The sequence below is a fragment of the Dermochelys coriacea genome, chromosome 26 (assembly GCF_009764565.3).
Source record: "Dermochelys coriacea isolate rDerCor1 chromosome 26, rDerCor1.pri.v4, whole genome shotgun sequence".
NCBI lineage: Eukaryota > Metazoa > Chordata > Testudines > Dermochelyidae > Dermochelys > Dermochelys coriacea.
This window is the reverse complement of record NC_050093.1, coordinates 5,419,698-5,442,575: the sequence shown is the minus strand read 5'-3', so window position 1 is coordinate 5,442,575 and position 22,878 is coordinate 5,419,698. Positions and strand designations below refer to the sequence as shown.

Sequence of the window (22,878 nt, the reverse complement as noted above, 5' to 3'; positions counted from 1 at the left end):
TGGGCAACTGTCCCCACAGCAGAACACCCACTGCTGTTGCCGGTTTTATAGATGACCTGCAGCTGAAGCATTAAGGCCTCACCTTGCTGTCGTTGTGTCTGAAAACCTCTTACCAACTATGCTTGCAAATCCCAGGCTATGGGGAGATATTGGAACATAAACGGATCCAAGGCGTGCAGCCAAGACTAGACAATGGCTAGAATTTGAAGCTGCTGAAGGAGGAAAATCTGATGCTAGTTGTGGGGCCTGAGTCCATCCTGAAATTCTGGCTTTGGCTCCTTGGAGGCTCTTGCTCTGTCCAGAGGTGCCTCACCTTTTTCCAGGCTTAAGAAAGTGAAACCCAGGGTGCAAAATAAAAGGCCCTTTATTTTTTTTCCTAAAGACATTTACAGAAAACCGCACCAAAAAAAATCTCTGGTCTCTTCCGTACCAGGCCCTAGAAGGCAAGGGGAAACAGAAGTCAGATCATAGCATGGTATAAGGGCAAAGTCCTGGAGCTCTTCTGTGTCAGATGAGTTCTCCAGAGACAAGTCACTAGTTTGTGCCTCCCACAAAGTTACCTTCCCCCAAAGATTCCAGTTGGTTCAGAGCCCAGTGCACAGTAGGGACATTTGTATAGCTTCAGAGCAGTGATCAACACAGCAAGTCAGAGCCTGGGAGTCCTATCTCTAAGCTCCATGCATAGGCTGCTAGACCATTTTGCTGGCAGCTAGATACTATGCCAGTAGCTTCCTGCCTGAAGGATTCTACCTGGTGTATTATCCCGTTGTGTTGTAATCCTTAGTCCTCTCCCTAAATACCCTTCTCCAATTAGGTGGCATTTGATTAGCCCTTTTCCCAAACACCACCACTAGCTGTAGCACGGTGCCTCCAGCATTTGCCCCAAGAGAGGACAATGGCATGCCCAGATGGTTATGGTTCCTCTAGCCTCTGCATGCCTGGGGAACTTGGGACACAATATTGGTCTCTCCGTGGCAGTACAGCCATCAGCTCTCTCACCTCTGTAGCAAAGCCTCATCTTGGTGGCTTGCTCTACTCAGCCAGCCTGTGGTTTGCAGAACAGCCTTACCTCGTAGATATCTCGCTGCAGATCAGTCTATTTCTTCACTGCTGGCTTTCTCCCTCTGCCAGCTCCTCTTCCCTGCAAAGGGAACAAAGCGAGGCTATGGCTTTAGAGTAGCACAGGCCAGTGGCTAGGCACCCCCAGATTCCACAGCCCCTACTCACTAGGCCAAGATGTTAATGCAGAGCTACTTTGCATTGCTCCCACAACAGCACATGGCAAGTGATTAGACATTAGCACTAGACCGCAAGAGCCTAATTCACGAGTGTGCAGATCTAAGCCCAGGTTTAATTATCCATATGCCTGTTGGTTATTTTTCCTGCCAGGGTGGTGTTTTCATGTTTGACTGTCTGCCCTATTTCAGGGTTTGTCAGCTAATTAGAAGCAGATAGTGGCATGTGACAGACACCCATCAGCTGCTAGAATATTTGGTACTCATTTTTTAAGCACGTGATTTAGACAGACAGTCATTCATGGAGTGACTTTTTAACCTTTGACTAATACTAGTCAACCAGCGAAGCAGAGATAAAGCAGCCACAGATGAAATAGAAACGCGAGCCCCATGCAGAGCAGAGGGACAGCTTTAAAAGCCACCTTTGCTTCAGAAGATACTTCCACAGTGAAACAAAAAAGAAAAGGAGTACTTGTAGCACCTTAGAGACTAACAAATTTATTTGAGCATAAGCTTTCGTGAGCTACAGCTCACTTCATCGGATGCATTTGGTGGAAAATACAGTGGGGAGATTTATATACGCACACAGAGAACATGAAACAATGGGTTTTATCATACACACTGTAAGGAGAGTGATCACTTAAGATGAGCTATTACTAGCAGGAAGGGGGGGGGGGAAAGGAGGAAAACAAACGTTTCTCAAGCCAGTATTAATGCTATTCATGTTTCTCCCTCAGTCTGTCCCAAGGGGCACAGAGATCACTGCTTGGCTTCTTACCTTGCTGGGAAGGACATCATCATCAGAAGGAACACTGCTGATCAGAAGAGAAGGGAAGAGAAGCGTTGAGATTAGATTCACTCCTGGAAACTCATGCCATACGTTCACAGATCTAACTACAGGTACCGAGCTTCTGCTTCTCCCTGGGACAATCCAGCTGTTAGTGTTTAGGTTTTAGCATGAAGCTACTTAACCCTAACTGATGGCTTTGGGCGTGTGTGATGGGGATAAAGGCATGCCTCTGGGATTTCCCATAGCAGTTCACAGGACAGTTATCCCTTTGCTCTTTACCAGAGTTAGGTACCAGTGCAGCACTGCTGGGACTAGCCAAAAGGCTGTTATCTCCCATAGACCTGGAGGTTAGTCAATGTCACTGTGTTTCCTGGCCTATGGAATTCTAGTCCCCTCTTGCCACGAGATCCTTAGCTTCCACCTGTGCCAGAGATCCATCAGGCGGTATCCCCACCATCTCATCTAGAGGGTGCTATCCAGAATCTGACTGTCTCCCGCACCATTGATTATACTCACTTCTCTTCCTCTTTCTCCATCTTCTTCTTCTGGGAAGAAGAAAGATTGAGTTAAATTTGACAAGGCTAGCACAAGGTCTAAATGACAGGTGGAGAGAGGATGTTCTTTTGAACTGCCAGAGCATAATTCTCTAGAGTAGGAAGAATTGTGTAGCTTGTCCCTACAGCAGGAAAATGGGTTATTGCACAGGCATAGATTAGCAGCAAGAAAACTGTCCATCTATGTAGGACTTTCCTGGGTGACGGGAGGGGTCCAAGCACCATATAATACATTTCAGAGATAGCAGGGACTTGGAAGCTATATGCCCACCACTGAAATGCAGCCACCTGTGGGCTACAGAAGAGCTATTAAACCCTCAGCAATACTATGCAACAGGTTAGGGCAGCATCATCGAAGGATGCGGTGTTCATTTGACAGTGGGAGTGGGGGAAGGAGAGGTTAGGAAGCAGAACATTACATATAGTTAGCTACACCAATACCCCCAGGACTCTTGGGGACAGGAATACAGTCTTCAGTGTATTCTGACTCAGCACTCAGGAGTATCATGCTGGAGAGATCACCTCCAGCAGAACATCAGTCACTTCTTAGGGTTCATTGGGTGAGCCAGCAATTTTCCTTTAGGCCCAGGAGACTAGTTCACTCTACTCTCTCCCTGGTCACCTCCACACCCAGGGACAGATTCAGAACCCACAGGTTCACCAAGGAATTAGTGGTGCTGCCAGGGAGGAATTGGGCTATATAACTGACAGTGGTCACTCCTAGCTTGACAGTTCTTGCAGTACCTTGGCAATGCTACCCTGCTTGTTGGAAGCTGGATGCTTGATGGCTTTGGGGGGAGAATCCTCCCGAGATTCTTCTTCCTCAACCACCTCCTCCTCTTCTTCCTCCCCCTCCTCCTCGTCCCAGGAGAGATCTGGTACCACTGCAAAGCAGAGCAGCCTTGGCTCAGAGCCGTTCACACACCCTTAGAGCAGCTATACCCACTGCTGCCCATATTGGGGGAAATCACATACTTGGTTTTATTCTGGGTCCTATTAGAGTGAGCCCGAGAAGCCACAGTTAGTTATGGCAGAAATGCTCCCCATTCCAAGGGGAGGGAGTTCTGATGCTAATTTGAGCCAATTTTGGCCCCGTTGCGAACTTAGGTTGCTGCACAACTCAAGTTACCTAGATGTGTTGCTGAGGGTTAGTGGCTTCTTGGTAGGAGTGGGAATCTTTAGAAGTAGCCACTATCCCCAGAGCACACCTGCCTGCCATCCTGCCTGGAGGAAAGGGTAGGGCAGAGGGAAGAGAACCTGTGGTTAAGAGGCATGCAGTGCCCCTGCTCCGACAGTGGGACGTTGTGCCCTTCCCGTGTCTGGAGATGGTGGAAAGTCACTGAATTCCCAAGGGGCCGAAATAGGCACTGGGGTAGGCCGTGGACATCCTGTGGGGGCAGAGTAGATCCCTCAAGCACAGCTCCCATTGGAGCCAATGGGCATTGCATTACGTTTACACCAGGCTCAGATCCCCTCTTCCCACCTCACGCCGTTCGCTTACATGTAACATGTTGTCCGGTGATGTAGATTGGGCCAGAGCCAGCTCTCAGCCTGAAGGTGACAGGAGGAGTCAGCTCAACCCCCACCATGGTGGCCTGGAAGAGATTAATGTAACAGGTTATTTGGGCCTTCAGCTTTTGCCGCTCATCCTCCTACACTGCCCAGAGACACAAGTGCCATAGCCTGCCAGGAGGTTCCCCTATGCTTTTCCCCTCCTAGGAGAAACTAGGGCTAGTTAATTTAGAAACAACACAGGACTTGGTTTATGCATGGCTGAGCATTATCAGTGCTGGATTTTCAGTGTCCTGGCCTGTTGGGAAAGCTACCATCTCCCCAGTGATGGTCTTTGTAAGCTCTTCAAGGCAAGGATTGAACTGCCTAGAAGGGCTGTTAGCTGGGAAAGTCATCATGTATTGCTGCCTCACCGGCCAGCGGGGAAGCAGCAGTGTCTGGCTGATAACAGGTTATGCTGCATACTCAATTAGAAGCTATATCTGGAAAGCAGGTGTGCTTTGAGGCCTGACCGGATCTGAGAGCAGGTCTTCAGGAGGAAGGGGAAATGAAGGCACACTTATCTTGCCAGGGGCCAAAGGCTGAATGGGTGCACTCAGCCTTCAGCTCGTGCATTTTTCCCCTCTCTAAATGGCTGTTGCCACATCAAGCTTCCCTTTGCTATTTCAACCTGTCCACTGCCCAGGGCAACGTTTGGGTTTGCTCCAAGTCTGGCCTTTTCTAGTGAGCTGAGCCAAACTGCAGGGTTCTGTCCACAAGCCATTCAGATCTTGTGTTTTCGTTCAGGCCCATCTCTGTTTGGGCTTTATGCTTGATCAGAGCTAACCCCAGTTCAGTGTCGTCGTCCCCCACCAGAGTCCTTGAAGAGACTGATGACTGGGCACTCACCATTGGCAGTACTGAAGGTTTCAGAGTTGCTAGGGGCACAGGCGTGGTGTCCTGGCTGTCCTCGGCGGGTACAATCTCCACAACATTGAACTCGTCTTTAGCTTTTTCTCCTAGGCAGATCTTTGGGTGAAAGCACGAGCCATCAGCACCCCTTTAGTGGCAGAACTCCAGCAACATACCTGAAGGCACCAACTCTAGACTCTCCCCCCCCCCCCCCCCCCGCCAAACTCCAGACCTGGGAAGGAGGGTTCCAGACAAGCCTACAGGGCTCTAGCCTAGGATTGGCCCCATCCAGGTTTTCAGGACCATCCCTCTGGGGTTGCTGACCCAGGAAATCTGGGATGGTGCTCCTTACACACTGCCAGCTGTCCAGTTTTATGGGCTCAGGTGGTTATCTTGGTATTTTGTGCCTCAGAGGTGGCAATCCTACTAAAGCCTATAAGCCAATAAGGAAGACGCTGCTGCTGCTCATTAGAGCTCCAGCACACTTTCTGCCAGGCGCAAGGGTGAGTGGGCTTCCTCGACTGACTGATCAGGGCAGCCATTTACTCTGGCAGAGATGGGGGTGGGAGAATTAGGGCCCATCTTCAACCCAGGGAGGAGTCACCCAGCACAGGCTGTTCATCCACGGCAGCCCTTGTCGACATGAGGAGCATGTCAGGAGCAGGAGCAGACAGTGGGACACAGAGCATAGATACACCTCTGCAAAACGTGCCCCTCCCTTCTGTGGCTAGAGTAGGAATTGGTTGCACTGAATGGACTTGGGCAGGCTGGCCTAGTGGCAGTGCCCTTTGAACTGCCAAGCAGAGACCCATGGTACAGGTGCTCTCGGACCAGTAGTGTCCACAAGCGTGAATGAGTGCACTGCCCCAGGCAAGGGAATAATGAGGCCGTTCTCTTCTGTCCCTGCAAGGTTTGCATGCCAGATGGTTCCAGGAGTGGGACTGGTCATATCTGACCATCATGCTACCTAGATTAGGGGTCTTCTGTTCCTCTCCATGTCCTTATATTAGCTTCCAAGGCCAGCTTCTTGCTCTTGCTGAGCCTGTGCTCAGCTACCCACTTCAAACACCATGCACCCACACCCTGCCCGATAACCCTCTACAGGCAGGGCCAGGCCAGGTACTCACTGTCCGCAGGACCAGCTGCTGCTCATACTTCCATTCATCTGGGATCTTGAATGTATAGGTTTTCTTCTCATGGTTTAGTTCACATCCTGTGAAGGCAGAGGCCCCATTAGGTCAGCTCTGCCCACCGCCCGCCCCATTCTCAGCGGAGATAGGGCTGAGTCACGTCTAGGCAGAAGTGTCTGAGACGGTGCTTCCAGCACACCTCCTTTTTGGTAAGGGGTAGGAGAAGAGACAGGAGAGAAGCTGCTAATACGCAAGTGCCCCAAACTAGAGGCCGCAGTTTGGCTCCCCAAAGCTCCCTTCTGTTTCTTGCTCCTGTCAGGCAGGTTGCTATTAGAGCCAGAACATTGTCCTGTGGAGCGGCCACAGGTATTGACCAACTGGAGCCAAGAGATGCTTAAGACGCAGGGGAAGAGTTCACTTCCTAAGAGATTATGGTGGGAGAAGGAGAATCGGATGGCAGTTTAAGGAGGTACGAAGTAATTTGACTGCTCAACTCTGAGACTAAAGAGGAGACTGTACTGATTTGATTTTCAGGCAGATGGCTGTCCTGATGACCACAACAAGCTAAGCACTTCCTCATCTCCAGAGGAGCGTGCTCTCCAGATACCTACCACTGGAGCGTGCCTCCAGAGGGGCAGGTTCTCAAGGGTTCCAGTTATTTGGTTGGTCACCGAGAGGCAGAGACTCACTGCCTCTTGGAAGTGTGGTTTCATTTCCGCCAAGGGCTGTGATTGTTTGGGGAGCCGTGCAAGACACTCCCCGAAATAGCCCGAAGCCACCTAGTTATTACAGCTTATATTGCAGTAGCACAGAGGCCATAGTCAGGCCCTGTTGTGCTAGGCACTGTACAGGAAGACATAGGGTCCTCCCTGCCCTCCTGCGTTTGTAGTCTAGACCAGTGGTTCTCAGCCTTTCCAGACTACTGTACCCCTTTCAGGCCTTTGATTTGTCTTGTCTACCCTAAGTTTCACCTCACTTAAAAACTACTTGCTTACAAAATCAAACGTAATAATACAAAAGTGTCCCAGCACACTAGTACTGAGAAATGGCTGACTTTCTCATTTTTACCATATAATGAAACAAATTGATTGGAATTAAATATTGTACTTACATTGCAGTGTATAGTATATAGAACAGTATAAAGTCATTGTCTGTATGATATTTTAGTTTGTATGGACTTTGCTAGTGCTTTCTACGAAGTCTGTTGTAAAACCAGCCAACTATCTAGATGAGTTGATGTACCACCTGGAAGACCTCTGCGTATACCCCTGGTTGAGAATCACTGGTCTAGAGAACAAGATGCAACAGGTGGACACACAAACAAGCAGATGGGAGGCAAGACAAGTCAATGGAAACGTCTTTCAGCTGCATTCATGGCTCTTAGTCACAGTATACACAGCAATTATATCCTCAAACAGTCATGGGAGACAGGTTCTTACCCCAGATTAGAGACACTGGCTTCTCGGATTTACTGTTGCTGTTGGCACTACTGTTAAGAGCCATGGTTCCTAGGATTTGCTTTGCTGGGAGGGAAGGAGACATTACTCAGAGTGTAGTCTTTACTAAGCTAGAAAACTTTGCAACAGTCCCACTGATATAGAATTTAAGTTTTCCCACAGAGCTTAGGCCAGAAAGAAACATTAGATCTTTTAGTCTGACCCCTTGTAGCGTACAGGCCATTCAGTTTTTATCCAGTTACCCCAGTATTGAACTCAATAATTTGGGTTTGGCTAAATTCTGTCTGGATCTGAAGACTATACCATTCCCATCACAGTTTTTCCCAATGATTAATACCCTCACTGTTCATTTGTGCCTTGTTTCCAACCTGAATTTTTCTGGCTTCAGCTTCCAGTCATTGGGTCTTGTTATGCCTTTCTCCACAGGATTATAGGCTCTGAGGACCTCGTATTTTCTCCCCATGACATTACGTAAACACTAATCAAGCTACCGTTCAATCTTCATTTTGATAAACTAAAGAGATTGAGAGACTCGAGCCCTCAAGTCAGTATGGCTCTTTTCTACACCATTTCTAGTTTTTCCAACAACCCCTCCCCCATTTATTTTGGAAGTTTAAAAAAGTTTACAAATTCTTGCCAGGTAACTATCAGAAACAAAAGCAATCATTGTAAAAGTGAACTTTTGTTTAGAGAGATATAATCCATGGATAAAATCACCAGATCTCTGTTTAACAGGGTGTTACCATATTACAGAGTGAGCATCATTACACCCACACTGTTTCTAGTGATTTTATTAAATTGAGCAAAATCTCTGTATGCACCTTTTTAACACCAGAACTGGACACTTAAGCACATTGGAATTTAGCAAGTCTTTGCAGCAGGATCGTGACAAACTGTAGTAGCCATTGTTTATTAGCTGAGTAAAACAAGACCAACAAAGGGTCCAATCCCAAACACGCAGGGTCTGATTGCAAGTGGTGCCAAGCAACTATAGAGCAGATGGCTTTCAAGCAGAGTTGAGGGTGTTCCTCAGCAGCCCGATCCTTAACGTCAAGAGCATTGCTATGGACTTCAGCAAGACTGCTCACCCTGGCCAGCATTTATCACAGCCACTGAGATATAGCAAGATACTCATCTTTTTCATTGCTTGCTAAGAGGGAGTTACTCTGCTGGTCCAATGCAATCAGAGCCCTGCTTTCCCCCAGCACTGGCAAGATACAGTTTCATAGCATCACTGTTGTGTTCCTGGTTATTGCTAGGGGATACCCTCTCCAACATCACAGTGTTATGAGCCTAATCCCTTTGAGTTTCTACAGCAATCCTATCACTACATCCTGAGCACTTGCCACACATAAGAGGACAGCAAATCTCTGCCTTCCAGGCGACATTTAGGACACACAATACAGTACCCTCAGGTTACATCTCTCCCAAGGACATAGACCTTGTTAACTGCCAGAGGAAGCTTTACAGGAAAAATAAGTGTTTGCTAATATTTGTATTTGATAACTCACTTACCGAGCACCACCTCACTCACACAACATAAAATAGTCTGCTAAAGAGACTGGCACTAGCACCCCCTGCAAACAGAGACCTAGCCCCTCTAGCCGCTTATAAAGTCAGATCAGGTGAGTCGGGTCAATACTTCACCCAATCAGCCTCAGTCTTGTTACTAGAAGCTGAAATGTGGCCTTAAGGAGGAGCAGCCCTTTCCCTCCAAAGAGAGAAAGTTCCACAAGCTCATCCTGGCCGAATGCAACCGTGGAAATCAAATCTTGGTCATTAGCATCTAGCACATCCACAGCACTTTTCATGTTGCAAATGCATCACAGATAGTAATGAGCAAAAGAAACCCACTGATCAAAATCCCAGGTCTCCCACAAGAAGGGAATGTATAAAAATCAGTCAAGGCCTCAGTCCTGTCAGCTGATCTTCATGTGAGCGAAAGTCTCTTTGTGTGAAGAAGGTTGCAAGATCCAAGCCAGTAAATCACTTCTTTCCTCATTTAGAAAATGAGCCCAGAATCAGCTATGCCGAAGTCAGAGGGACTCTAGGCTGTTTGCAGCAGTGTAACCTTTGTAGTCCACTAGTTATGATGTTGGATGAGAAGACTTGAGTTCTAATCCTGACTGTGGTGCTGTGTGAGCTTAGGTAAGTCATTTTTTGTCTCTCCTACCGGTTGTCTGTCGTGTTTATTTGGACTTTGAGCTCTTCAGGGCAGGAGTTGGTTCCTACAATGTATGTATACAGCTGCAAGCATAATGATCTGGGTTTGGAGCCCCTGAGCCCCCCTGTAAAACAACTAACAGGTGACAATAATAATGAGATTGTAAACTCACTGAGTCAGGGGCTGTTTTGATTTTTATTGAATGGCACCAAACAACACATAGTAATAATAATAATTGTTTATAAAAGGATCCTGTTGTGTGACTGTTTTTCCTGTTAGTTTCTACTATTTGTGAACCTGCTTAGAAGCTGGAAAATAACATTTAGCTCCCTTGCTGGCTTTGCTCTGCTCCTGTCACCGATGTTTATTTCCTTAAGCAGGTGGCTGACTGTATTTAGACCAGATGCTGTGTCCAAGAGTTTGGTGAAAACAGCACCTTATAGGAGCTACAGTGTTGATCTGAGCAAAGCCCTAGGAATAGGGTGACTATATTTCCCCAAGTGAAATGTGACTGGCTGGCCTGAGGGACTCTCCACCCCCTTCTCCCTCCATCCCCTGCATGGGGCTGGCCCCAGAGGACCCCACCATGGTGCCACTCACCCACGACCCCCCTGAATGTTCTTCCACACACCCGTATGGGGGACGCCTAGAACAGGGCTTAAAAAGGGGACTGTCCCATCCAAAACAGGACATATGGTCACCCTGCCTAGGAATAGGGCTTGGTATGGGATCTGCTTGTACAGAACCAGCATAGCTTTGTATAGTGTGGTTACAGAGATTGCATGGGAGTTATGACAAACTTGATTTTTGTAAGTCTCACGAAAATGATGGCTGTTGGGCAGTGCTTAATTTGTAATGAAAGAGATGCTGGAGCTTAAGCAATTTTTTTTCTTTCATAACTGATGCGGCAAGCCGAGGTGCCGGGGCTACGAACTACCAAGGTTTAGAGGTGCCGGGGCTCAGCCTTGGCATGGACTGGCACAAATTAAGCCCTGCTGTGGGGATCCTTTGCTATGCTTCCTTTTGGTTAGTTCTCAGCAGCAGAGTGGGTGGGTTAGACATTTCAACACAAAGGGAATATTCTTCGCCCATAAAAATGGAGTAGATTGTGGAATTTGGGCCTGAATTTCGACAGCAAATGGTTCTGTAATTTGCAAAAGGCCCAGCCACATTAGGGAAGAAATACCGGCTTTGTAATTTACTGGTATGTGTGTCTGAGAGAGCCCCACTCGCGGGTGCGTGATTGCCTTCTGCAAGTCAAAGAAAGCAATTGCAATTAATACAACTGCAGGTAGTGAGAGTCAGGCGTAGCCCACCTGGTACAGGCCAGCGTTTGGGGATCAGAAGTACGGGGATAGAAAGCAAGGTAGGTTTGAAGAGGTGCTGTGGCTAGTGCGCTGGCTTAGGATTTAAGAGAGCCAAGTTCTAGACCAGCCTCTGCTGCTGGGTAACTTTGGGCAAGTCAATTTCTCAGTTCTTTGCCTCAGTTTCCCTATCTGTAAAATGGGGATAATGGGACAGCCCTCCTTTGTAAAGTGGTCTGAGCGTGACTGCTGGAAAATGCTCCCCACCAGCTGGGTGCTATTATTCTTATTAAGGTGGGAGAGGGACCCTGGTGTCTTGGGGGGGAGGTTCCTGGGATGTGGGCGGGACTGGGACCTTGGTGTCCTCGGAACAGGGCTGGGAGGCCCAGGCTGTGATGCGCCGGAGCTGCCGCCAGGGGGCGCCGCAATACCACGCAGGCATCTGCCCAGCCAGAAGCGCGACAGGCACTAGCCCTCCTGCGCATGCGCCATTCCCCGCCACGCTCCCACGCCTCCGAGCGCGGCCGTGCGCATGCTCAGTGACCACCCTGGCCGGGCAGCTTCCGCTGTGGGCGGACGATGGCGGGTCAGAGGTCACAGGGAGGGTCAGAGGTCACAGGCAGCATGGCCGCTGCAGGGGCCCGCCTGGGAGCCCTGGTGAGCAGAAGCGGGTCCTAGAGCGCCGGGGGGGGGTGAAGATTTGCTGATGGGGGGGGGTCGAGCTCCCGGGGGGGGGGAAGGTTTGATGGGGGGGAGTCGAGCTCTGGGGGGGGAAGGTTTGATGGGGGGGAGTCGAGCTCCCGGGGGGTGGGGCAAAGGTTTGCTGATGGGGGGGGGGGGGTCGAGCTCCAGGGCAGGGGGGAAGGTTTGATGGGGGGGTTGAGCTCGGGGGGGGGAAGTTTTGATGGGGGGGAGTCGAGCTCCCGGGGGGTGGGGCAAAGGTTTGCTGATGGGGGGGGGGTCGAGCTCCAGGGCAGGGGGGAAGGTTTGATGGGGGGGTTGAGCTCGGGGGGGGGGGAAGTTTTGATGGGGGGGAGTCGAGCTCCCGGGGGGTGGGGCAAAGGTTTGCTGATGGGGGGGGTCGAGCTCCAGGGCAGGGGGGAAGGTTTGATGAGGGGGGTCGAACTCTGGAGGGGTTGGGGGAAGTTTAAAGTGTGTGTGGGGGGGGGCGGGTTGCAGATGCCAAGTGGGGGAGAAGCCCTGGGGATGGATTTAGAGTCCTGGTGATTATGAAGCCCTTGAAAGGAGGGGATCACACTCCTGTTTGTGGGGTGCATGCGGCTGCAGAGCCCTTGTAAGTAGGGATCATGGTGAGACAAAGGCTTTATGGGGGGATAGACCCTTTGAAGGGCAGAACGGGGAGTTTGATGCCTCACAGGGGCACCGAGGGGGGAGTTGTCTCCTCGGGCGCTGTCCTGATGTCACATCCCTGTTTGCTGCCTTTCAAAGGCAGAAATTGGCTCTGTATGTGAATTTTCATTGTGTCTAACTGGGGCTGAGCCCCACAGTGCCGTGTAACCCCTCAGGCACTAGAAGGGAGAGCGTAATGTGTACCTCCATCTGCCCCCTCCTTCTGTAACATCACCCAGGCATAGACTAGCCTTGCACGTATGCGTGGGTCTCGGGGGACGGGGACTGCTCTTTGCAGTGAGGAGTAAAAGGAGTGCATGCCCTGTACAACTGCTCTTTGCTTTTATGTTACACCCTTTCCCCCTCCTTTGTGAGTTATAAACTCTTCAGAGCAAGGATTCTGTACAGTCTTCTGCACCCTGATGATGCTTGTTTGACTCCTTCAGGATATAAATTTGCCATTGCGTTGTGCTTATTTATTTCAATACAACTTAAACCCATACCACGTTCTCTTTATTTCTTTGTGTGGTTCCAGCTGTGGCTCTAATAGCAGCCATCTCTCTTTGTTTCACGTGCAGGGAGCCGGTGAAGCTGTGGCAGCAGCCCATGTGTTGTCCTCGCCAGCTGAAGCCTATGGCAATGATGTGAGTATCCCCAGAGAGAGCATTGGTGAGGGGCCAATAGGGCCGTCTTTCTGCAGGTCCAAGAAAGGTGTTGAATAGGAGCAGCACTTAGTTCTACATTCATTGATGTGTAGTTGTTACATCATGAAACTGAGACCTCAGGGGTATTTGACCTCCGAGTTGTTCCAAGCTGTTGCCTGAAAGCGTGCACTCTGGGTTTTTTAAACTTCCCAGTCCTTGTGTTTGATGCTATCTCAAATTAATACAAAGAATCACTTGTGATTGCTAAAGATCCCAGAGCTTGGCAGTGTGTTTGGTGGTTAGACAGGGGAACGCTTACCCTGTCAATGCCCATTTGGATATGCACAGTATTTCAGTCTCCAAAGCTGTCAAATGGGCACTTCTCACCAGTGCTGTATTCACACCAGATCCCATCCCCCTGTCTTATTTGTTCAATCTAAACTCTAACATGAATAACTACAGTCTGCCTCCAGTACAAATTTAAGCATGTTGACATATGGTTGTGAAACATGGAGGTGGCTAAAACCTGGTATAAAGTAACTTATTCTTGCCTGGGTGGACAAGAAAAAACTGCTACCCATGTTAGGGAAATACGTTCTAGCATAGGTGTGTCTGCTTATAACATTTTTCTCTAACGTCGTCCCTGTAGGCATGGGGGAAAAACATGTTCAGACATGATTTGTGCTGAAACATGTAAACGTTCGATTTTTGTAATGTAGATAGGGCTTAGGTTTCCCCTATGGTTTCATTTGTCTGTGTTGTTTTCCACTTCCTGTCTGTTTGGCAATACTGTACAACTACCGTACTTCCCTGTTCCATGTAGGGTGACCAGATGTCCTGATTTTATAGGGACAGTCCTGATTTTGGGGTCTTTTTCTTATATAGGCTCCTATTACCCCCCATCCCAGTCCCGATTTTTCTCATTTGCTGTCTGGTCACCCTAGTTCCATGGTTGCATTTCAGTGGTGAGAAAGTGTAATTGATGTATAGTTTGAATTAAATTAATAAGGGAAATTTAATAAGCACAAAAGCAGCCCTAGAATGTCAGTGAATTGTATCTCCTCAGACTGATGCTACTCTTGCAGCTTTCTTCATATGCTCAACAAGCTTTCCCCTGTGTGAGACAGGAAATCATAGGGGAAACCTAAGCCCTATCTGTTACAAAAACTGTTTGTAAATGCTTAGGTAATGGAAGGTGCTGGACACAGAGCCAGATCAGCATGTAAGGTGATGTAACAGCTTTTTCTCTCTTTCTCTGCAGCCCAACATTGAAATGATCTGGGCCATGAAAGCGTATCAGCACGCTGAAGTCTATTTTAATGTAAGTCCACGGGAAATTGCTGGCCTTCTAGCACAGATAGACATGACAGCGGGGCTGAGATGGGACTAGCATGCTTCTCAGGGTTTTTCTTTTCTTTTAATAAAAATAACCCACGGATATTATCCTTGTAATAAGCCACTACCTGACTGGTGTATTTCACAGTCTCTCCAGACTAAAATAGCAGAAGGGGGCTCAAAGTCAGGATTGAGGGGTTTTGGCACAGCTATGTGTGGGGAGCCCAGGGCTGGAATAGCAAGGAGTGCTGTAGACACCAGAAGCCACTTTGCTTCTAGCCAATGAGTTCTCTTTTCTGTGGGCACTGGAAATGAAGACTGAGGTGTGGTAATTTTGTGAATGTGACTTGGTCAGTGAGGGGGGAAGTGATTATGTATTGGCTTGTAAGATTTTCCCTTATGAATGTATTGATCTAATAAGGGGGCTGTGGGGAAGGCAAGCTCCTAACAAATACTGGGTTGGGGGAATTACAGGACAGATTCCAAACTGAAGTTGAATAGTGCTGAGCTCTTTAAAAAAGGGAGTGATCAAAGGACTGGGAAAGATCACAGTGCCAGTGTCTAACGCAGGGAAGTGGTCAGTCAGCTCCAACATGGGCAGGTCCAGGTCAGACGAAGCTTGCGCCTTCTCCAGCTCCAGGGGATGGTAAGTCTCAGTGTTGGGTTGAACATGCATACAGACTGCTGATTGTTTTAAAGTCACTTGCACCATTTGCAGCACTTCCCGCTTTAGCTCCCAGCAGTTTGCTCTGAAATGCTTCTGTGCTAAATAAATACTTTGCTTGAAGAAAGCTGCTTGGTTACTGGACATCACTGTTCCTGTAGGGAACAGAATTGCAGGGTCTGGCCCTAAGTCAGGCCTGCTGAGGTAATCATGGTTGACAGGTGGGGGACTGCATCCCAGGGCCCAGTCTGAGAAAGTGAACCACTGAGAGATATGACTACTTGGGGCAGAGACCTGAGGGGTGCAGTCAGCTGTAACTGATTGGCCCAGAGTGTCTGACTTTGGAAAAGTACCCAGAACTGAGGCCAGATTGTCAGAGGGCTCAGGTTGTTGGGTGAATGGCTTTCCTTTAAAATCTGGCTCTATAAGAGCAGGTAGCACCTGCTTGGAGATAGGTGTCACTGAGATGGGGAGGGAGCGGTAACTCGGTTACCGCTGTGTTTGAAAGCCCTATATATTTTTCCTCCCATTCAGCATAAATGCTCTAGTGACCCACCCCTCTGCTGCTTGTCTCGTCTCGTCTCATTTAATCTGTTTCCCTTATAGCTTATTTCCTCTGTTGACCCCAAGTTCCTGAAACTTACAAAAGTTGATGACCAGATCTATGCTGGATTTAGGAAAACCTTTGGTGACCTCAAGATCGATGTGCTTGACCCAGAGGAGCTCAAATCGGAACCAGCCAAAGTGGTCAGTGCTTTATATGTATGTGTAATGTCACCCTTTGGGACTCAAACTGTCCATGATACTGGTAAGCTTCTGGATCTGAGTGGTTGTGAGGGGGAAGTCCCTCCCTCTGTGGAGAGCATTTGTCTAGCCACAGGGGAACCAAATAGTGGTATTCAACTCAAGCGTAAAACAAAAGCTAAGGCGCTTTCCATAGCTGCCAAATATTTCAAGTCCAGTTGGGTGTTTGCTTTCTTGCTGTTGTGAAAGGGGAATGGAGATTAGAGGAAAAACTCTGGCTGTCATGTAGTGCAAGCAACACGCTTGCTATTCTCTTGCACAAGTGCTCCCTGCTACCCTGAGGGTCCTCTGTTAGTCTCCTTGTACCCTGTTGTGTACTAGATTTGTACCTATAGATCTCTTGCTCCAAGCTGGGGTTGCTGGGATTGCACTGTTCAGAGACTTTCCCACAGTCCAGCCCTAGCCATTGCTATTCATTGTTTCATGTTTGTGTACATAAATCTCCCCACTGAATGCATCCAGTGAAGTGAGCTGTAGCTCACGAAAGCTTATGCTCAAATTTGTTAGTCTAAGGTGCCACAAGTCCTCCTTTTCTTATTGAGGAAGTGTGGAAGTTATTCCTGAGCCCCAGCTCCTTGGAGAAACTTTGGGCAGGATGTCTAGGAAACCCTGCAGTGATTCTGGCCTCTGCTCACACTAGCTGAATCCAGTGGTCTTGCCCCTACAGTGGAGCTCCCTAGGCCCTTGTAGGGAGATTAGGACAGTTCCAGAAAGAAGGCTGAAAGTTATCTTTGCTCTCTCCAGAAATGGCGTCCCTTCTGTATGCAGTTTGATGGGGTAGTTGAAGACTTCAACTATGGCACCCTCCTCCGTCTGGACTGTGCTAAGGACTACACGGAAGAGAATACAATATTTGGTGAGTAAGTACCTCTGTACACCCTCTTCTCCGACCTGGGCAGTGTAGACATTGAGCCCCCAGAGCATTTGGCTGGATCAGGATCTCTGGGAAATCCTAGCTCCCAGGGTAGCCTTAGGATGCCAGGGCAGCCTACATGGTAATGCTGTGCAGGGTGGTGTGAATAAAGCTTAAGTTTGAGTAAGTCTCTGCTTCTTTGTGGATGCTGGGGTCCTTTAGGTAAATAGGTCTTAAACAGATTTTTTTCTTTTCAGTCACCAGGATCCAGTTCTTTGCTATTGAAACGGCTCGTAACAGAGAGGGCTATAACAATGTTGTTTATAGCCAGGCCATGGAAATAAAGTCTGTTGCTGCAGAGAGAGGACTAGCCCTGCATGGAGATGGATAGGAAAGGTGAGGAGGAAGATTCCCCGATGCCAGGAGCATTTATATAAAGTGGACTCTTACCCAGGGGAGGGAGAGGCACATGAACTTGTGCTGGAGGGGGATAAAGGACTCGGACAACTTGGACTTCAATGTGAGAATTTGTTTGTGGTGCTTTTATGGCAGCATTTCTGCTATGTTAACTACCAAGCACCCTGTAAATAAATGTCACTGTGCTGTAATGGCTTAATTCCTGCTACAGGAGGTGGTAGAAAGCTAGAGCTGTAACTGGTTTTAAATTTGACACGAGTTCATGAAAGCAGTGGTTGAATCTAGCAGAGCAAATGATCCTGGACTCCCTTCCTCCCTCTGGGGAGAGACTATGTAAACACAAACTATTTTACAGGATAAAATACTGACATTTTTATTGAGCTCTTACCTTCATCTCTAGTAGATGTTGTTAAAGCTAATGACAGCCAAGTGGCTGAATGAGTTTAGGGCACAAAGAGTAGGTTTCACAGATTGAAGACCAGGTACTAGGCCCACTGTTGACTTGATGTGGAACACCCTCCTCCTGGGATTGTCAACAGAAGGTTGTGTATTGTATAATGGCTACTTGGCTGTGGCAGCCTGGGGTTTAAGGCCCTGCTCTATCTAATGGATTGCCATCTATTGGTTTAGTTTCACTTTTTAAATGCTAGCTGTTTAAAATACCTCCATTCCTAGCAGGCAGATCAGATAGAGGGAAGACAGTCATTCTTTCCCTTCCAGGGAAGAGTAGAGTAGAGGAGGTGATCCAAAAAGACACAGCTCAGTAGAAACCATTGAAGTTTATTTGCAGTCACAATGCTTACACTGTATGCAGCAAACACCCTTACAAGTCAACCAGCAATCTGCTCACACAAAAAAGGACCCAACACACAATCGCCAGAGGAAAGAACAAAAAAAAAAAGTTGGTGGTGTCAGGGAAGAGAAATTGAAATAAAACCTAAGGACAGTGTCTGTGGGTTAGAGCTGAGCTAGAGATGCACACAACTAGCAGCAACAACAGTGGAAAAGTACAAGGCAAACAGGTTTTCCCATCCCCCCCTTAACTTTCTTCTGTAAGTAAATTTTATATCCAAAACATTTAATATGGGGATTTAGAAAAATGGATTTGTTTTAAGGGGGATGTTAGGTACTTCATGCTATGCAGACCTTGTTATTAAGAACCCTCCATGGTGGTAGATTCAACACCAATCCTATGTTCTTGGCTGTGTCATACATTCAGGAGTGCACTATATATAAATATACACATGCACTACCTCAAGGGAAGACAATGCAGTTCTTTTGCTCAGTGGGAGCGCCCCTTGTCTTAACAAAAAGGCAGCTCTGTGGGGTTTTTTTTTTTTTTTTTTTTTTTAACAAGTACTATGGACAAGCTCAACCTTTAGAGGGTTCTTATTCCACCTGCACTTCCAGCTTTACAGAATGGGAAACAAAAGGACAATTTACAATTAAAAGGAAAAAGTGTAGTGGGGCTTCTGGGAATAGGCAGGGGGAGAAGCATCCCAACCCAAAAAGGAGAACTTGCTGCACTCGCCCATTCAGTGGCTAGGGCCCAAAGCTGAATGACAACTGGACAGTATCTGTTACACAGGGTAGAGAGGAGACACCCATGGGCTAGCATAGCTGGATGATCATACAGCATGGCTTAGAGTTCCTAATAACAAGGGGGAAACAGTAACAGGAAGTTGAGATTTAAAGGGGCTTATAAGAAAAAATATACATTTGGAATTTCACTTTTTTTTTTTTTTTTTGCTTCTCTCTACACTTGTCACTAAATATATCTCTGCACTTTCACACCCCCTTGCCCAAGAAAGCTTCAGGCCAGCATGAGACACACCTTCCTCACTCACATACACAACCCTCACTTCAGCATTGGTGCACTAGACTCTGTAAAAATTTCAGTCATACTTTTTTTTTTAAACTGAGTCAATATAAACCTTGTTCAAAATGTTATGAAAAAATGTACATGTTTATACAAGGCAGGCTGCAGCAGAGTGCTAGGGTTCCACCCAGACATTCTGGTAGGGAGATGCTGGATTCTCACCCCTGGGCTATTCCCCTCCACCCCCTCCCAAGGAAACAGAAGCACCCTGCCCTGGCGAGTTTTAACACTGCTCCTGTTCCCTCCTCCCTTGGACATGGAGTACAGCCAAACAGCGCTGCAGTCCAACCCTAGGGAAGAGTAGGGATCAGAAACGCCCTCTTATCTTTCCATCGGAAACGTTAACCCCTCTGGTCCAGGCCAAAGAGATGCTGCTCTGTACAGGTGGAGTCAGGGGAAGGTGTCAGCTCATCATGTCATTGCTGTTCACACCATAGGTGGAGTTCTTCATAGAGTCGTTTACCTCTCGTCGGAACGCAGACAGGTTCTGAGTGAACCTACAGAGAACACAGACCAGCATGTTAGAGCAGGGGGCCAGCACTTACAAAGGCTAGTGACACTTGCTCTCCCCTTTAAAACATAGCAGTAGCCAGGAGGCTCCAACTCCCAGCCTATAATGCTAATTTTGGGACAAAGATGGAGCAGTGCATGCTGGGATCTGTAGTGTCTGCTCATGCATGAAGCAGGAGAGTAGCTGCAGGCTACCGCAGAAGGCCTTGGGCTATATGACTGCATTTTGGCCACTGAGGGGCATCTGGTCAGGGTACATTGGCCCTGCAGGTTTCAGTGAATAGTGGGAAGGCAGCAGAGGAGCAGTGAACACATTAGCCAGTGTGATAATGTAACCTGCAAGTACCCAGCCATTTCCTCCACACCAGGGCACGATGCACGGGTATCTAATCAGCAGCGCACAGAGGGGCCTGCCATTGGAACCAGGGACAAGAGAAGAGCCAGCAGCCCTTAGCCCCTGCTCCCATCCCACTGAGCAGATGCACCGGTTAAGATCCTGCACCCCCGCTTTCTTCATGCGAGATGCAGGGGGAACACTGCAGCTTGTAGGAGACTGTCATGCCCAAGTGAGAGGGGAGCCAGTGACAGCTCCATTATTCCTTCACCTCAACACTGGGAAGCCAGTTTGCCTTTGAGCTACTACTTTTGGAACAATTCTAACAGATACACAATGTGTCGGACCCACTTTAGCTTCATATAGCTCCTGGGCAGGTGCTCAGGCTTTTAGAGCCTGGGAGCTGGTGTTACACCAAGGAATTTAAGAGTTTACTCCCACGAGATGAGCCATGTAGCACTTGGCCCCCAGGAGACAAGAACTGCCCAAGGCATGATCACCCCACTGTCTGTGCACAGAAGCCTGTGTCCACAGAGCCTAGCCATTTCCCATGGTGTTCTTGCCACATGGAGCAGGTTCACTAACTGTGCAGTGCCACCCCTTGTGGGGAGCTGTCAGCCACACTGCTTGGTCATGAACCAGGTTCTTTGGCCAAGGGATTTTTCCCCATACTGACCTGTCTCTATTCTTGGTTAGCAGATTGCGTTCAATGCCTTCCATGAGGTTCTCAAAACAGAGGTGCATCGCCTGTTGCTTCTCAGGGGGCTGGCTGTTCACTATACTGTTCCGTAAATCAGAGAAATACTGGGAGGAGACAAGAGAAGGAAGATCAGGTGCTGAATGGCAGCATCAGTGCTGGCTTCAGCTCAGCTCATCTCATCCGGGCAGGGCAGGGCCAGGCAGAGAGCACATTGTACATTTTGGATGGATTCTAGGACTTGGGAAAATGAGCAGCCCACAGGACTTAGAATTAAGCATGGTGCATGCAAGCTTCCCCATCAATCCACAGCCCTGCCAGAGCATTGTACTCCTGCTCTGCAGTGCACACAGCAACACCAGGCCTGGCTCCCCACACCCCAGCTCTGCCTGAGTACCCCTTGTTTATTTGTAGGATACCACGATGGGCTCAAGTCCTTGGGTCACTCCTGATTAAAGTCAGTTTAACCCTGCCTACCTTTTCATTGAGCAATATCAAGCCCAGCAGAGGCCGAGACATGGACCACTGATTCCTGCAGTCCTCGAAGATGATGATATTCAACACCGTTGACAGCATCTGGAAAGACAGAGGGAAGTCCGCAGAGTTAGGCTGTTCCCTCAAACCCATCTCTTGCCCTGGGAGCATGTGTCAGTACTTACCATCCCTTCGCAAACTCGCTTCTCAGGTGACCCAGGTTTGCCTCTGTCCCCCACTAGTGCTGGGTCATCTCTCTCATTACTGTAAATGGAGGTCAGAAGCTGACCCCAGATGTTGAGGCTATAGAGATTAACCCCACTCTGCACAGAGCTTCCTGAACCAGTGACATGTCCCCTATTTGAGCCTCAGCAGGTTGCCTCTTAAGCCTGCAATACTATCATGCTGTGGTAGGCAGTAGCATCACGAGAGCCCATGGATGCTCCCAATAGATTACAATGAACTCCTATGTAGGAATGTGTGCAGCAGCTGAAAGCCATTTGGGGCTCCATGGCAGAAACTCCCTCTTTTGTCCCAAAGCAGAAGAGATCCCTGTCTGGGAACCACCTCAAACTAGATGCATGCAGGTGAGCATGCTCTTCAATCCATTGGAAAGCCACTTTCTTCACACTCTGTCTTCCCCTCCATGGTCTGCCAGGCCAAGCTTAAAGAACTAGCTTAAAGGTAAGTACAAGATCTTAACATTGTTGGTTCACACAAGCAGTTTCCAGTCTCTTCCTGTAGCAGACTAAGGCTCCAGTTCATGCTGTAGCAACTTCCTCTAACCCTGAGTGTCGGGACCCCTCAGGGGGTCACAAGATTATTACATAGGGGGGGGCTGCGAACTGTCAGCTTCCATCCTAAACCCTGCTTTGCCATCAGCATTTATAATGGTGTTAAATATATAAAAAAAGTGTTTTTAATTTATAAGGGGGGTTCCACACTCAGAGGCTCGCTGTGTGAAAGGGGTCCCCAGTACAAAAGTTTGAGAACCACTGCTCTAACCAAACACAAGCCTGCTTCTTTTTTCAACCAGATCTGCCAGGAGGGGGCAGCAAGAGAGCAGCACAATGATTTCTGATCCTCCTTGAAGTTGAGCTCTTGTCTGACTTGAGAGGTGCTGGATGTCCACATGGGAATGCAGTGTGCCATCACTGGGTGTGGCAATATGGAAGCAAGCATGTGTTGGCAGGGGGAAGGGGCACATGAGGGACAAGTGTTTCACCAAAAGGGGTGAATGAACAGATTCCAGTAATGGAACCACTGGTGAAGAAGGGGCAGATCCATCATCCCAGCAGATATGCAGCAATTCACCTGGCAGATTAACTGAATGACAGAGGAAGGGAAAAAGTGTTTGACAGCAAGTGCTGAAGTCACCCTACAAGTGAGCTGGGATTGATTCAGGCAAGGAAAACGACTATTGGACTGGTTTTACAACTCGTATTACAGATCCTACAATCTATAGTCACGACCAGCAAAGAGGAAAGGAAACTGGCCAGTTCTGTGGTCCTCATGGGTTCTGGGAAGAACAGTAAGAGCAAGATGACAGATTGCAGGAATAAAACCAGATTATTAAATGTATCCTGCAGAGGTGATTATGAACTCCAGGCATAATGGCACCAAGGTACAAGGTTATTAAACACAGCTTGAGTAGAGAGAGCAAAAGGCTCAAGGCAGAGTGTTAATCCTTACAGGGAGAACCTGGTCATTCCCTCATTAAGCAGCGGGATTGTGCTGTTTCGGTTCTGTTGTGAACACTTATATAGCCTCCTGAAGCTTTTTAGCCTCTTTTGTATTGGCTCTTGTGTTAAAATATAGTGTAAGGAGATTACATGCTCACTGCTGGCAGATATTTTTCTGGTTTCAGCTTTACTAGCTAT

General features: G+C 48.2%; 3 protein-coding genes and 1 long non-coding RNA gene across 9 annotated transcripts in view; 2 read left to right on the top strand and 2 right to left on the bottom strand.

Annotated features, from left to right (window-relative positions):
• Positions 1-376: 376 nt before the first annotated feature.
• Positions 377-9,235, bottom strand: NPM2 (nucleophosmin/nucleoplasmin 2). 5 transcript variants are annotated; one of them, XM_043503217.1, is made up of 10 exons: positions 9,085-9,235; positions 7,552-7,630; positions 6,110-6,195; positions 4,980-5,099; positions 4,081-4,174; positions 3,324-3,463; positions 2,542-2,570; positions 2,014-2,047; positions 1,070-1,141; positions 377-436 (listed from the first exon to the last, which is right to left on the bottom strand). In XM_043503217.1, exons 2-9 carry the CDS (start codon positions 7,613-7,615, stop codon positions 1,097-1,099), a joined length of 612 nt encoding a protein of 203 aa, XP_043359152.1. In that variant the 5' UTR covers positions 7,616-7,630; positions 9,085-9,235; the 3' UTR covers positions 377-436; positions 1,070-1,096. The 5 variants fall into 5 exon arrangements, with proteins under 5 accessions (XP_043359152.1, XP_043359153.1, XP_043359150.1 ...); XM_043503218.1 differs by having other exon boundaries at positions 2,542-2,567; XM_043503215.1 differs by having other exon boundaries at positions 2,014-2,050; positions 9,085-9,234.
• Positions 1,588-9,712, top strand: LOC122457579. The gene is made up of 3 exons (XR_006277195.1): positions 1,588-1,682; positions 1,920-2,135; positions 9,576-9,712. It is a non-coding gene; the product is annotated as an uncharacterized LOC122457579 (long non-coding RNA).
• A 1,835-nt stretch (positions 9,713-11,547) lies between these two features.
• On the top strand, positions 11,548-22,332 carry PBDC1 (polysaccharide biosynthesis domain containing 1). 2 transcript variants are annotated; one of them, XM_038384550.2, is made up of 7 exons: positions 11,548-11,694; positions 12,966-13,031; positions 14,293-14,352; positions 15,637-15,777; positions 16,579-16,690; positions 16,945-17,083; positions 22,035-22,332. In XM_038384550.2, the coding sequence occupies exons 1-6, from the start codon at positions 11,617-11,619 to the stop codon at positions 17,076-17,078; spliced, it is 591 nt and encodes a 196-aa protein (XP_038240478.1). In that variant the 5' UTR covers positions 11,548-11,616; the 3' UTR covers positions 17,079-17,083; positions 22,035-22,332. The 2 variants fall into 2 exon arrangements, with proteins under 2 accessions (XP_038240478.1, XP_038240479.1); XM_038384551.2 differs by having other exon boundaries at positions 20,939-22,332.
• XPO7 (exportin 7) overlaps positions 17,869-22,878 on the bottom strand; it is an 83,044-nt gene continuing 78,034 nt past the window's right edge. The window contains 3 exon segments of the mRNA XM_043503214.1: positions 17,869-19,480; positions 20,504-20,631; positions 21,002-21,100. Of these exon segments, the coding sequence (XP_043359149.1) occupies positions 19,387-19,480; positions 20,504-20,631; positions 21,002-21,100 (321 nt within the window). The 3' untranslated portion in view covers positions 17,869-19,386.

Excerpts from the sequence above, each read along its gene's own strand:
- PBDC1 (XM_038384550.2), top strand. The coding sequence starts at position 11,617 with ATGGCGGGTCAGAGGTCACAGGGAGGGTCAGAGGTCACAGGCAGCATG. Across the intron at positions 11,695-12,965 it reads GGGCCCGCCTGGGAGCCCTG|GGAGCCGGTGAAGCTGTGGC; the intron begins GTGAGCAGAAGC and ends TTTCACGTGCAG. Across the intron at positions 15,778-16,578 it reads AATCGGAACCAGCCAAAGTG|AAATGGCGTCCCTTCTGTAT; the intron begins GTCAGTGCTTTA and ends TGCTCTCTCCAG.
- NPM2 (XM_043503215.1), bottom strand. The coding sequence starts at position 7,615 with ATGGCTCTTAACAGTAGTGCCAACAGCAACAGTAAATCCGAGAAGCCA. Across the intron at positions 5,100-6,109 it reads AGCAGCTGGTCCTGCGGACA|ATCTGCCTAGGAGAAAAAGC; the intron begins GTGAGTACCTGG and ends TTTCACCCAAAG. Across the intron at positions 1,142-2,013 it reads ATGATGTCCTTCCCAGCAAG|GGAAGAGGAGCTGGCAGAGG; the intron begins GTAAGAAGCCAA and ends TTCCCTTTGCAG.